This window comes from Elephantulus edwardii, unplaced genomic scaffold, assembly GCF_000299155.1.
Source record: "Elephantulus edwardii isolate Elephantulus edwardi_28Jun2011 unplaced genomic scaffold, EleEdw1.0 scaffold00040, whole genome shotgun sequence".
Lineage (NCBI taxonomy): Eukaryota > Metazoa > Chordata > Mammalia > Macroscelidea > Macroscelididae > Elephantulus > Elephantulus edwardii.
The window spans coordinates 16,963,578-16,977,123 of NW_006399790.1; the positions used below are offsets into that span (position 1 = coordinate 16,963,578).

Below are 13,546 nucleotides of genomic sequence, written 5' to 3' on the forward strand. Positions count from 1 at the left end.
GCGCAGACTCCCTGAGCTCCTGGCTTGCTGTCAATAGCTTCATTCTATGGAAATGGAATGATGTCGGCACTTTTCCTCATGGTGGAACAGGTACTGATTTTCTCAATTCTTGAGTGTACACGTGATCAACAGCAATTCAAGTGCTCACTCCTTATTTGCTTTAACAGCCAAGGGAAAGGCAGAGTTTCAAAGGACATTAGGAGACTGGAATATAGCTCTTGTGCATAAGCATGAGGAGAAGAATGGAATAACCACTGCTGGAAGCAAACGGAAGTGCCCCGTAGTGGAAGCCCTTGTACTGCTGGCTCCCCACTTAACATGCCCTTGATTTGGGATTCCCTCATGCCATCTCTCTGAGTACTGACTTTTCCTTTGTGATATGAAAGCAGCAGTATGAAGTGGAAAGAACATGGGCTTTAGAGTCAGAGTTAGCTTTAAATTAGCTGTGTGACTGGGCAAATTACAGAACTTGAACATCACATTCTCCAACTTAAAATAAGTAGAATTCTCACTCTGCATCTTGAGGATTAAAATCCATGTGACTGCACGTAAAATGTTCATACGTGGAGGGGGCCCAGGGAGGGTGCTGCTCCCTCCACTCCCGGTAACCGTTGTTCTGTTTTTCTCTGACATACCATGCACACTTTAATACTTGGTAATTCAACTGTAAAGCGTGATCTCTTCTACTACCTTGAATTATGACAATTTTGGAGGAAAGTCAGAGTGTGCAATGTGTGCTCACATCCTGGGCTTTATGGAGAGTTGGAATTCCAAGCATGATCATTAAATGGAAATAAAGTGTAATGCTGGGGTTTGCAGTCAAGGCAACCATAGGTCTCAGAGTTGGGACTATGTCATTATCAGGAATGTCTACATCTGTTAGTAGAGAAACACATTACAGAGGTATTTGCTGCTATACAATTGAGTATAAATATATAACTATTAGAGCTCTCAAGACAAAGAGAAACATGTTTCCTCCTTACTGGTATGTAATAAATAGACTAAATAGTATAACATTTTATGAAGAGGGCTTAAGGATATAAATTATTTTGAAGGACCCAAAAGACAGCATTGAGGGGAGGAATTGCCTATATAGTAGGAAATGTAGAGTCCTTAAAGGTAATAATTTATCTTCAAAAGCACAATAAAGATTACTATTATAAAACCAATTGAGTTGATTCTAACTCATGGTGACCCTGTATAGAACAGTAGGGTTGCTCCATAGAGCTTCTAAGGCTATAGAAGCAGGCTGCCTCGCCTTTCTCCTTTTCTCCTGTGGAGGGGCTGGTGGATTCTAATCACTGACTTTTAGGTTTACAGCTATGTGCTTAATAAGTGCACCACCAGAACCCCTCTTGTGAGTTGTCTTGCGTGCTGTTGAGTTGAAATTCACCCACAGCTGAGCCTCCAGTGGGTTTTCAGAGGCAGTATATTGCACGGGAGGAGACTGCCCATCTTTCTCCCACAGTGACTTCGAACCATGTGCCTTTGGGATTGCAGCTCAGCTTCTTAACCACCAGGCCATCAGAGCTCAGACCACTGTTATTCTGCAGGCTGTGCCCCATTACTGAGTTGTGATGAACATTTTAAAAAGTTACACAAAAAACTGCTTGAGAACATGGCACATGGTAAGGGTACTGTTTGGTAAAACTTATGATATCATATTATGGTTGCTGTCTTGCTAGACACTGTGACACCGATGTGCCAAAATGATAATGGTTACCCATGGTTGACAGTGTTTGGTGGAGCTCCCTGATTAAAACAAGCTTGGAAGCAGGAGTGGCATCTATCTGATTCTGAAATAGCTTGCCTCTGGAAACTCTATGAGCTTGGAGAAATGATGAAAGTTATACATACAAGTGTTTAGGTCTTTCGTTCATAGGGTTGCTATGAGTTGTTTATGACTTGATGGCACTTAACGATAACAACAACAAATATTTTGCTACAAAGAAAAAAAGATTTGTCCAGCTTGTCATTTTTAGGTCATCATCTTAAAGTTGTTAATTAGTGAAGCATTTACCTAAATGCTTCAAAAATAAATGACTTTTTAAAAGAGTCCTATTTGAATACCTGGGTAGTCTGCAACACTCCTGTGGGGATATCCCAAATTTAGTTTTGAACATTCACTTCCAGAAAACAATAATATCTCCATTCTTTTCTAAATTTTTTTATTAAAAATTTAAAATTTTTATTGTATTATTTTTATGTGTACCGTCAAATCAGATCTGACTGGTACAGGAGGAGATTGCCCCTCCTTCTCCAGCAGAGCATCTGGTAGATTTGAACCATGTACCTCTGGGATTGCAGTGCAGCATCTTGCCACTAGGCCACCAGAAAATCTCCATTCTTAATGACTCTTTAGCATTGTCTCAACTCAGATTACCAACCGTTTAAAAGAATCTTTCAATTATAGGATCATTCAGAAACCTTCGTTTCTTGAAGTTAATGTTAAAACATAAGGAACAACAACAACAACAAGAAACCAGCAAAAACAAACTCCCAGGTAATATTAGAAAATGAGAACCTCTCAAAGTACAAAAAGAATAGGGAATAAAATAATTTGGATAGGACCAAGCAGTTTGATGAAGGCAGGAAAGGTGAGATGTATAACCAACATGCTTAGGCAAAGAGGTTTGCCCTATGCCTGCTGCACTAAAAAAGCTTCTGAATGCTAAACAAAGGTCACCTGTGAGTTAAACGGCATAGCTTCATGTACAATGCCTTGTGTTCCAAATACGCTGGTGAAACATAGATGATAACTTCCTGGATCCTTATGTTCTAAATAAAAATCCCTGAGTTGGTATAACCCACTGCCATGGAGTCAAGCCCAACTCATAGTGACCCTCCATCAGGTTTCCTAGGCTGTAGATCTTTACAGGAGGAGATGACAGCTTTCTTTAAAAGCACAGACTTATGTCCAGTATAAGTATGTGAGATGGAGGTTGCAATAATGGTACAGGATAGGGCAGAGTTTCATTCTGTCATTAGGTGAGGCTGTTCTGAGTTGCATCTCCTTCAGTGTCACCTGACAACAACAACAACAACCTAGTTGTAGGATTGATATTGATTCATAATTGAACTACTGTGAAATATTACTCGAGGGAAATCAGAAATGGCATTTAAAAATTATGACAATGTCACTACTATTTTGTTGTTGTTAGGTGAGTTAACACTTTAAGTGGGTAAGGCCCAATAGTACACTTATGTGCAGGAATTTTAACAACTTTAAAGACATAATTTGCATTCTATAACATTCACCAATGTAGACATGTAATTCAACAATGTTAGTAAACTTTACAATTGTTGTTCCAGTTTGGAATCTTTATATCATTCCCCAAATGTCTCTTCATGACCCTGTGCAGGTCAACCTCTCAGGGTTGGGACTAGAGTGATGTGAGCATGCCATTTGAAGTGCAGAGTTTAAGGGGTGTCAAAAGCTAGGAATCAAGATAAATAACCTAATGCAATATTTTTTTAAAAAAGAAAAATTATTGCAAAAAAGCTATGACAAATAAAATACCAAAATTTTAAATAAAAGTTAGATTCAACTCTATACATGATTCAAATCCACCCACTGCTGGGCAGGAGTATTGGAAATCTCCTGTGCAGTTTACTGCCTCTGAAAAACCACTGGAGTGTCAGCTGTAAGTCAGTTATGCCTTGATGGCACCCAATGACACTTGTTCTATGGGACAGACATACTGGAATCAGCTTCCCTAAAAATGTCCTAAAGTATTAGTATATGGATGTCAAAATACATTCTGCTGTTAGGGACCTCTCCAAAGTACTGAAGAGCTATGGTGTCTCTCTGGAGACCAAGGTGCGTCTGATACAGGCCATGGTCTTCCCAATCACCTGTTATGCATCAGAGAGTTGGACAATGACCAGGGAGGATAGAAGGAGAATTGATGCCTTTGAGCTGTGGTGCTGGAGAAGAGTAATGAGAATACCATGGACTGCTAGGAAAACAAACAGATTTGTCCTGGAAAGGGTTAAACCAGGTGGCTCCTTGGAGACAAGGATTCTGAGGCTCCGTCTAACATACTTTGGACATGTTGTGAGGAGAGACCGGTCCTTAGAGAGGGACATCATGCTTGGGAGGGTGGAGGGACAGCGCAGGAGAGGAAGGCCCTCTATGAGGTGGATTGATTCAGTGACTGGGATAATTGGGATGGGAGTGTCAGAGACAGTGCGATTGGCACAGGACAGAGCGGAGTTTTAGGGCTGTTGTACATAGGGTCGCTATGAGTCACAGGCGACTCGATAGCGCATAACAACAACAACATATGGATGTCAGTGACACAGCTTCACTTCAAATTGAGCTTTGATTGTCCCTGCTCCTTCCATTTCCCCAGGCCTCAGGGACACTAAAGTATTTTCTATCTGTGTGGATTGGTCTAGTTTCGATAAGTGGAAAAATATGTGGATTGGTCAGTAAATGGAATTCAATAAATGGAATCACACACTAAGTGACCTATTCCCTTGTGCATGATCTGAGATAAGGATTTCAGATCTTAAAATGTCTGGATATTTAATCCCAGCTCCATTTGTTGAATAGGCTCCCTTTTCTCCTTTTAATTATTCTGGTATCTTTTTGTTAACATTTGTTAGTATATAGTATTATGTAAGATGTCCTGATAGCATAGTATTATATGCTATATAAGTACATATATATATATATATATATACGACCGTGCAAAGTATATTTGTACCTAGGTACTATATTATACTGTAGAACTCTTATTGTATAGAAACACAATTGATTTTTTTATATTGATCATGTATCTGTCTGGAAACCTGGCTAAATGACCATTTTCCCCTTGTGTATTTCTTGAGGATTTTCCACATACAGAATCATGTCATCTGAGAGTAAATATGTTTTAGATCTCATTTTCCCATTGGGATTTCTAAGTAGACATCCTTATCTTGCTCTGATTGTAGACAAAAAGGATTTATTCCTTCACACTAACTGTGATGCCAGCCTTGGGTTGAGGAAGTTCTCTTCTTAGTTTATTGAGAGTTTGATATCCTGAATAAGTCCTGGGGTTTATATTTGTTGTTGTTGTTATGTGCCATCGAGTCATTTCCGACTCATAGCGACCCTATGCACAACAGCTCTAAACCCTGCTCTATCCTGCGCCTCTGACACACCCATCCCGATTACCCCAGTCACCGAATCAATCCATCTCATAGAGGGTCTTCCCCTCCTGCGCTGTCCCTCCACCCTCCCAAGCATGATGTCCCTCTCCAAGGACCCGTCCCTCCTGGCAACATGTCCAAAGTATGTCAGACGAAGCCCCAGAATCCTTGCCTCCAAGGAGTACCTTGGTTTAATCCTCTCCAAGATGAATCTGTTTGTTTTCCTGGCAGTCCATGGCACATTCAGTACCCTTCTCCAGCACCACAGCTCAAAAGCATCCACTCTCCTTCTGTCCTCCCTAGTCATTGTCCAACTCTCTGATGCATAAAAAGCGATTGCAAATACCATGACCTGTATCAGGCGCACCTTAGTCTCCAGAGAGACACTGTTGCTCCTGAGTACCTTTGAGAGGTCCCTAACAGCAGGTTTACAATTTAAAAAAAACAACAACAAAACAAAACATTTCTTTTACAATGTATACGAACTTTGTAAGTAAACCAGTATGAAATAAAAAATAAATCTAAAACATTTTCTCTCCCAAACCCCCACCCCTTATTTTAATTTTCACACCTAATTCCTTGAAGTCACTTCTACATAGCTTAGTAGTTAGTCAGTGATTGGAATGAGGTTGTGCTCAAACACTCTTGAGCCAGTAAAGCTTCCATCTACTACTGATAAATTAATTAGAGTCTAGGTGGGACAAAGCATTAAAAATTCAGGCTATTTTCAAGTCTTTCCTGTGTTTTAATTTCCACAGGACCCTTTCAAATCTCCTGCACACAAGAGTACATCTTCGGACTCATCTAGGAGTGTCTAATAATTTGGGCCCCCTCCATATTTTCCACTGTGCTTATACACAGCCTCAGCCACGAAGATGCTTAATCTAACCACAACAAACAGGCTAGTAAGGTTGAGTCAAGACTTGCCATCTGCTTCAAGAAATCATTTCCCCCATGACACTGCTGAATGTGGCCATTGCCTACTGCTCCAAATCAGGAGATTTCTGTTTGATAGCATTGGACCGCGCTCTAGTATACCTCCATGGTACACCCAAGCTGAGTATAGGGATAGGAATCTCCTCAGGACAGAACACCATGAACTCCCAAGGGCTTACTTGAAGTACTGTCATTTTTCAAGTACAAAAGCATCATAGATTATATTACTTTCCTTGATGTCCAGAATGCTGAAATGGTTTTAGGGCGTTGTCCAGTTTTGTGGTTGCTTTTTGGGGTAGAGAATATTCCCATCTCATCACTAGGCCATATCTGGAAGGCTTGCCTCACATACATTATTTTTCTTATAAACTCATTACCAAAGATTTTTCCCCCTCTCCCCAATCAACCACATGTTTAAAGCCTCAGAATACCTCTGTCTCTAATCAGCAGTGATATATGAAAGTCTAATACCAAAGACTCATTGCTTTGGGCAATGATATAAGTTATCCTTGGAAAGCAGAGAGAAATTAATTGCAGAAAGGCCTGGATGGGATATAACAATGGAGAGTTCTAGGCAGTCTGAAGGCAAGTTTAAAAAAGAGAAGACACTGAAAGGGGAAAGTAGAAGGGTTTTATAGAACAGGGCTATCATTCTACTGTTGTCTAGATCCAGTCTCTAGATAAATATTTAGCCCATTTAATGAGGAAGCCACACTTGTTTGATCTGCTTGAAAATTATTGCTAGATTTACCTGAAAGATGTTAATATTAGCTGACAACGTTGGTTTTATCCAGAACTCAAATGCTTGCCGAAATATCTATATATGATACCACAAAAACACACAGAAGATAGTGTTCAAAGCAGCACCAATAACATACTTACAGAATGGATGCAAGCAAACAATGTAGCTTGATGATAAATTTTGTCGTTTGATGGAATGTTAAATGAAGGAAATCTGGACTTGACATGGGTGGACAACAGATGTACATGAATGGAGTATGGCCATAAAATGCAAGGAGGCTTTGGATATTACATGGAGACAAACCTTGGCGAAATATCACATCCTTGCTGCATAAAGGCACCCAAGGAAAACCAAAGACTGTTAAATATTCCAAATTCATTTGGAGGATCAGGAGGGCTTTGTGGGTCCCGGGGTTCTTCATTGTTGTCTTCCAAGTGCCATTCATAAGGGCTGAATCTACTGACTAGGAAAAGAACAACACTGACTCCAATGTAAGCGAAGACGATGCACATCCAGATCTCATAAGCCAGGGGATCCAGAAATGAGAACACGCCTGGTTTTGATTTCTGAGGCTTCTTTATCATGATGGAGATGCCCAGGCTCATAAAGGGCTTTGAAAAGTCTATAACTTCTTCACGGACCAGTGTTATAGTGAGTGGAGCAACAGCTATATCAGCTCTCTGAAAACAAAACCAAAACACAGCCTTTAGAGACAGATTTTCAGGTATAGCTTTTGATAAGAATAAGAATAGAAATTGAAAGAAATATAAAGTTTATAAAGAAATACAAATCACCACACCAGTCAACTTGTCAATGCGTGGGTTATAAAAGTAGTATCATTCAATGGGTACTGAAGTGATTTAACTTGGTAATTCTAAGGAAAGGACACTAGCCTTTTGCATTCTGATGCTTGTGGACTTTGGACAGCTGAGTCATTATTTTACCTCTAAAAGTGATTTTGAAAAAAATTTTTAAAAATTTTTTTAAACTAGAGAGGAGCACTGGACATCCCATGGACAGCCACGAGAACAAATGGATATGTCTTGGAGAGGGTGCAGCCAGAGTGTTCTTTGGAGGCAACAATAATGAGGCTTTGCCTCACATACTTTATGCATGTGGCTAGGAAGGGGCTATTTCTTGGAGAAGGACATGATGCTGGGAAGGGTGGAGGGTTGAGGAAGGAGAGGAAGACCCTCAACCAGGTGCATTGACACAGTGACTACCACAATGAGCACTTGTGTGTCAGAGAGTGTGAGGGTGGCAGAGGATAGAACAGGGTTCAGATCTTTTGTTCATAGGGTTGCTATGGGTCATACTTAACTTGACAGCATCTAACAACAACAACTCATGTTAGACTCCACACTTGACTATAAATTTCTGTGTAACAAATATAATAGCCTTCTTTTAACTTAGATCTTCTTATACATTTGGCCCCCTCCCCATCATATGTTGCAACACAAAGATCTAGAATTCAGCTAAATACTAGGTTTTTCTTATATTCCCTTTAACTTGCTTTTTTTAAATTGTGATTTTAAAAGAAAGTTTGCATAAAAGTTGGATTTTCATTCATTCATTGTTATATATTTTCCTCCCTCCCTCTCCTTTTTCCCTCCCCTAGTTCATTTTTTAAAAAAACCCAAAAAACCCTATTCATTCATTGTTGCACAATTTCTTCCCTCCCCTGCCCCCAGTCCACTCTGCAAGTCACTTATTATTCTGGACTATTGTCATATGTATATAATGCTTAATCGTATATTCCTTTTAAACAGTTCTTTCCTTCATATATTCCAATGTAGTGTTCATTGTCTAGCCACTCTCTTCCTAGTTTCCTCCCAACCCTCCAAATCAGTCCAGCTTTATAACAGCAGTGTTCTGCAGTATTTGTCTTTTTGTGACTAAGCTGTTTCACCCAGCATAATGGCCTCCAGGGTGACTCATGTTGTGTAATGTTTTACGAGGTCTTTGTTTTTCAGTGCTGTGTAGTATTTCATTGTGTGAATGTACAATAGTTTTTCTATCCATTCATTTGTTGATGGGCACTTGGATTGCTTCCATTTCTTTGCTATTGTGAACAAAGTCACAATAAACATGGGTATGCATAGGCAGTTCTGGTTTCTTTAGGGTATATTCCCAGCAGTGAAATTGCTGGGTCAGATGATATTTCTATTTTCAACTTTTTGAGAAAGCACCAGACTGCCTTCTATGGTGGTTGCACCATTTTACACTCTGACCAGCAGTGAATAAGAGTTTCACTCTCTCCACAGCCTTACCAGCATTTGTTGTTTGCTGCTCTGTTGAATTTTGCTATTGTTGCTGGGGTGAGATGATACCTTATAGTTGCTTTTATTTGCATCTAGATGAATGGGACCTTCTAATAATCAAATCCCTATGCACGTCAAAAACCTTCTCCTACAGGGTTAAAAGGAAACCCACAGACTGGGAAAGTGACATCTCTAATAATGAGACTCATATCTAAAATTTATAGAATACTCCAGCACCTCAATAAGAAAAAGGTAAACAACCCAATCACAAAATGGGCACAGGATATGAATAGACACTTCACCAAAGAAGACATTCAGATGGCAAACAAACGCATGAAAAAAAATGTTAAATTCTTTTTTAAAGTTGTTATGTACTCTCAAGTTGGAACATACTCATAGCTGACTCCCCAGTGGGTTTTCAGAGGCTATAAATGACAAGGGAGGAGTTTGACCATCTTTCTCCCACACAGCAGCTCGAATCTCCTCCCTTTGAATTGGCAATACAATTTCATACCACTAAGCCACCAGAGCTCCACTTTTTATTTTATTTTTTTTTTTGCTGAGTCTGTGTTATGCAGATGACACAACCCTGCTCGCTGAAACTGAGGAGGACCTCATGCACTTACTGCAGAGGGTCAAGGACTGCAGCCTTCAATATGGACTGAGGCTCAATGTCCAGAAGACAAAAAATCTCACCACTGGCCCAATCGGTAGCATCAGGATGGATGGCAAAGAGATTGAAATTGTTCACAGCTTCAGTTTGCTCGGATCCACGGTCAACACTCTTGCACCAGTAGCCAGGAAATAAAAAAACGTATTGCGATTGGAAAGTCTGCGGTTAGGGACCTCTCTAAAGTACTCAAGAGCAGCGGTGTCTCTCTGGAGACTAAGGTGTGCCTGATACAGGCCATGGTTTTTGCAATCGCTTGTTATGCATCAGAGAGTTGGACAATGACTAGGGAGGATAGAAGGAGAATTGACGCCTTTGAGCTGTGGTGCTGGAGAAGAGTATTGAATGTACCATGGACTGCCAAGAAAACAGATTCATCCTAGCAAGGGTTAAACCAGGCTACTCCTTGGAGGCAAGGATTCTGGGGCTTCGTCTGATATACTTTGGACATGTTGTAAGGAGAGACAGGTCTTTAGAGAGGGACATCATGCTGGGTAGAGTAGAGGGACAGCGCAGGAGGGGAAGACCCTCTATGAGGTGGATTGATTCAGTGACTAGGGTAATTGGGATGGGTTTGTCAGAGGCAATGAGATTGGCACAGGATAGAGTAGGGTTTAGGGCTGTTGTACATAGGGTCGCTATGAGTCACAAACGACTCGACGGCACATAACAACAACAACAACAGTGTACTTTATCGATGGTACATGACAAGATGTGCTCTTCAAGCCCCTCCCCTTTCTCAGGGTGATTTGATGGAAACTTGTGTCAGGATGTGAGATTCTCAGTGTGTGGGAGGATCAAATTGGGGCAAGGACTCCCCAGCAGCTGAGGGTCTCTCTCTCTTCTAGTGCTATTGCTGGGGCTGGTGGTCCAAGGGGATCTTATTCTTTGGAGGCCATGTGAACCATCAGGTCGACCACCCGGTTACTGTAGCCAAATTCATTGTCATACCAGGAAATGAGTTTGACAAAGTGGTCATTCAGAGCAATGCCAGCCCCAGCATCAAAGGTGGAAGAGTGGGTGTCACTATTAAAGTCACAGGCGACAACCTGGTCTTCAGTGTATCCCAGGATGCCTTTGAGGGACCTTTCTGATGCCTGCTACTACATTCTTGATGTCGTCATATATGGCAGCTTTCTCCAGATGGCAGGTCAGGTCCACAATTGGCACATTGGGGTTGGGGACACGGAAAGCCATGCCAGTAAGTTTCCCATTCAGTTCAGGGATGACCTTGCCCATGGTCTTGGCAGTGCCAGTAGATGCAGGGATGATGTTCTGGGCAGCTCCATGGCCATCACACCACAGCTTTCCAGAGGGGCCATCCACAGTCTTCTAGGTGGCAGGATGACATGGACTGTGGTCGTGAGTCTCTCTACAATGCCAAGGTTTTCATGGATGACCTTGGCCAGGGGAGACAAGCAGTTGGTGGTATAGGAGGCATTGCTGACAATCTTGAGAGAGTTGTCATACTTTTCATGGTTCATGCCCATCACAAACATGGGGGCATTGGCAGAAGGAACAGAGATGATTACCCATTTGGCACCACCCTTCAAGTGAGCCCCAGCCTTCTCCAAGGCTGTGAAGACACCAGTGGACTCCACAAAATACTCAGCACAAGCATCCAGGCCACTTGATGGTGGGATCTCGCTCCTGGAAGATAGTGATGGCTTTCCCATTGATGACCAGCTTCCCATTCTCAGCCTTGACAGTGCCGTTGAACTTGCCATGGGTGGAATCCTACTGGAACATATAGACCATGTGATTGAGGTCAATGAAGGGATCATTAATGGTGACAACTTCCACTTTGCCAGAGTTAAAAGCAGCCCTGGTGACCAGGTGCCCAATGCGCCCAAATCCGTTTACTCCGACCTTCACCATCGTGTCTCAGGGATGCGGCTGAGGCTGCACAGGAAGAGAGGGCAATCTGGATCAACGAGGAGCAGAGAGCTAGAGCTCCACTTTTTAAGAGTAGGTTCTTTGAAGGCAAAGACTCAATTTTATAATTTTGTATCTACCAGCAAGAAATCCTTAATGAAAGTAACTGTTGTTGTTTTGTACCATTGAATCTCATCCGACCCATTTCTGGGCTTCCAGTGGGTTTTCAGAGGCAGTTAACTGCACAGGAAGAGATTGCCCATCGTTCTCCCACAGAGCTGCTGGTGAATTTGAAGCACATGCGTCAGGATTTCAGTGTGGCTTCTTACCACGAGGCCACCAGAGCTCCCTAAAACTGTATACGCCTAAAAGTAAGTTGCTGATTATTGATGATAATATATACAAATATGTGAAATTTTGTATGGGCAATAACAATGGTAAATCAATTATTAGAAGACATATTAATTTATGGAATTATCTGTACTATATGATGACGAATAGTGTAGCGCTCACATAATATAAGTATATAAAAGACAAGTGTATCAATAACACACTCAATGGCACATTAGCTAAGGCAGAGGTAGACAATATTTTTATGCTAATCTCATGAAAATATGCACTAGTAGTTTCCTGTGTTCTTGTTCTTTTTCCTTCCTATAATTGTTCTTTTGCAATGGGATCAGGTTTTAGTCTGAGCCCATATCTTAAAATGTGCACCTAAAAAATGCTTCTGGGGAAAGGCTTTTGAATTTTATATCAGATATGAAGCAAAACCACCAGTTTTTATGATCAAGGGTTTTTTTCCCCCATGTTAAGCAATTATGTGGGGCCTAGAGGATGAGGCATTTAACAACAATAACACTGTGACACTGATGTGTCAAATGTATTAATGGTTGGCTACCCAATGCGGACAGAGAATGGGGTGGAGCTCCCAGATTAAAACAAGCTTGGAAGGGGGAGTGGCATCCACTTCCATAATAGCTTGCCTCTGGAAACCCTATGAACCTGGAGAGAGGATGAAAGGCACCCAAGCGTCGAGGACTCTCCTTTCAGAGGGTCGCTATGAGTCACCTGCGACTCAATGGCACTTAACAACAACAGAGGATGAGGAGTTGCACTGATAACCCAAAGACAGGCGGTTTGATCCCACCAGCTACTCCTTAGGAGAAAGATGGGCAGTTTCCTCCCGTGTGATTTACAGCATCTGAAAACCCTCTGGAGAGTTAGGAATGAGTTGATTGAAACTTGATGGCATGTGACAAAACTGGAGGGAGATAGAGGAAAAAGATCAGTGAAGTCCGGGGAATGTAATTTTCAGAGAAATGAAGTCTGTCTACTTTGAATTACATACAATAATTCAAACAGGTTAAGAAATAGTCATTGATTACTTTAGGGGGAAATGCAGATGATATAATAAACTTCTAACATTTATTGAGGACTTCACATAAAGCATTATTCTAAGTACCTTATATGTGTTATCACATATAATTCTCACAGCAACCTTAAAGCTGGTACTATTATCATTCCCACTTTAGAGATGTGGAAATTGAGACTGCAGGGATGGGAATGGGATTAGAATCTTGGTTTTCAGACTCCAGAGCCCACATTTTTAGGCACCATAATAGTCTAACTCCAAAGATAACTGCAATTTTCTATTACACATACATACAATTGTACGATACATACTTTTATATACAATTGTCAACATTCCCAACTCTTTCAGGTTTATTCTGGTACATATTTTTGTACCTATTTTGTGTCAATGAGTCCCTAGTTAGTGTAGTCCACCAGGAGTTGCACTGCTAACCAAAGGCAGTTTGAATTTCCCAGTGGTTTCTCAGGAGAAAGAAGGAAAATATTATTCCATATCATTTACAGCCTCCCAAAAACTCCCTGCAAGGTCAGGTTGAGTCAGTTCTGACT

The 13,546-nt window shown here is 41.2% G+C and overlaps 1 protein-coding gene and 1 pseudogene across 2 annotated transcripts in view; both read right to left on the reverse strand.

Moving 5' to 3' along the window:
* GRIA3 (glutamate receptor, ionotropic, AMPA 3) overlaps window positions 1–13,546 on the reverse strand; it is a 428,954-nt gene that overhangs the window by 77,697 nt on the left and 337,711 nt on the right. For both annotated transcript variants that reach the window (XM_006885062.1, XM_006885063.1), the window contains exon 11: window positions 7,121–7,497. In XM_006885062.1, the coding sequence (XP_006885124.1) occupies window positions 7,121–7,497 (377 nt within the window). The remainder of the gene's footprint in view (window positions 1–7,120; window positions 7,498–13,546) is intronic.
* LOC102873072 lies at window positions 10,630–11,626 on the reverse strand (annotated as a pseudogene).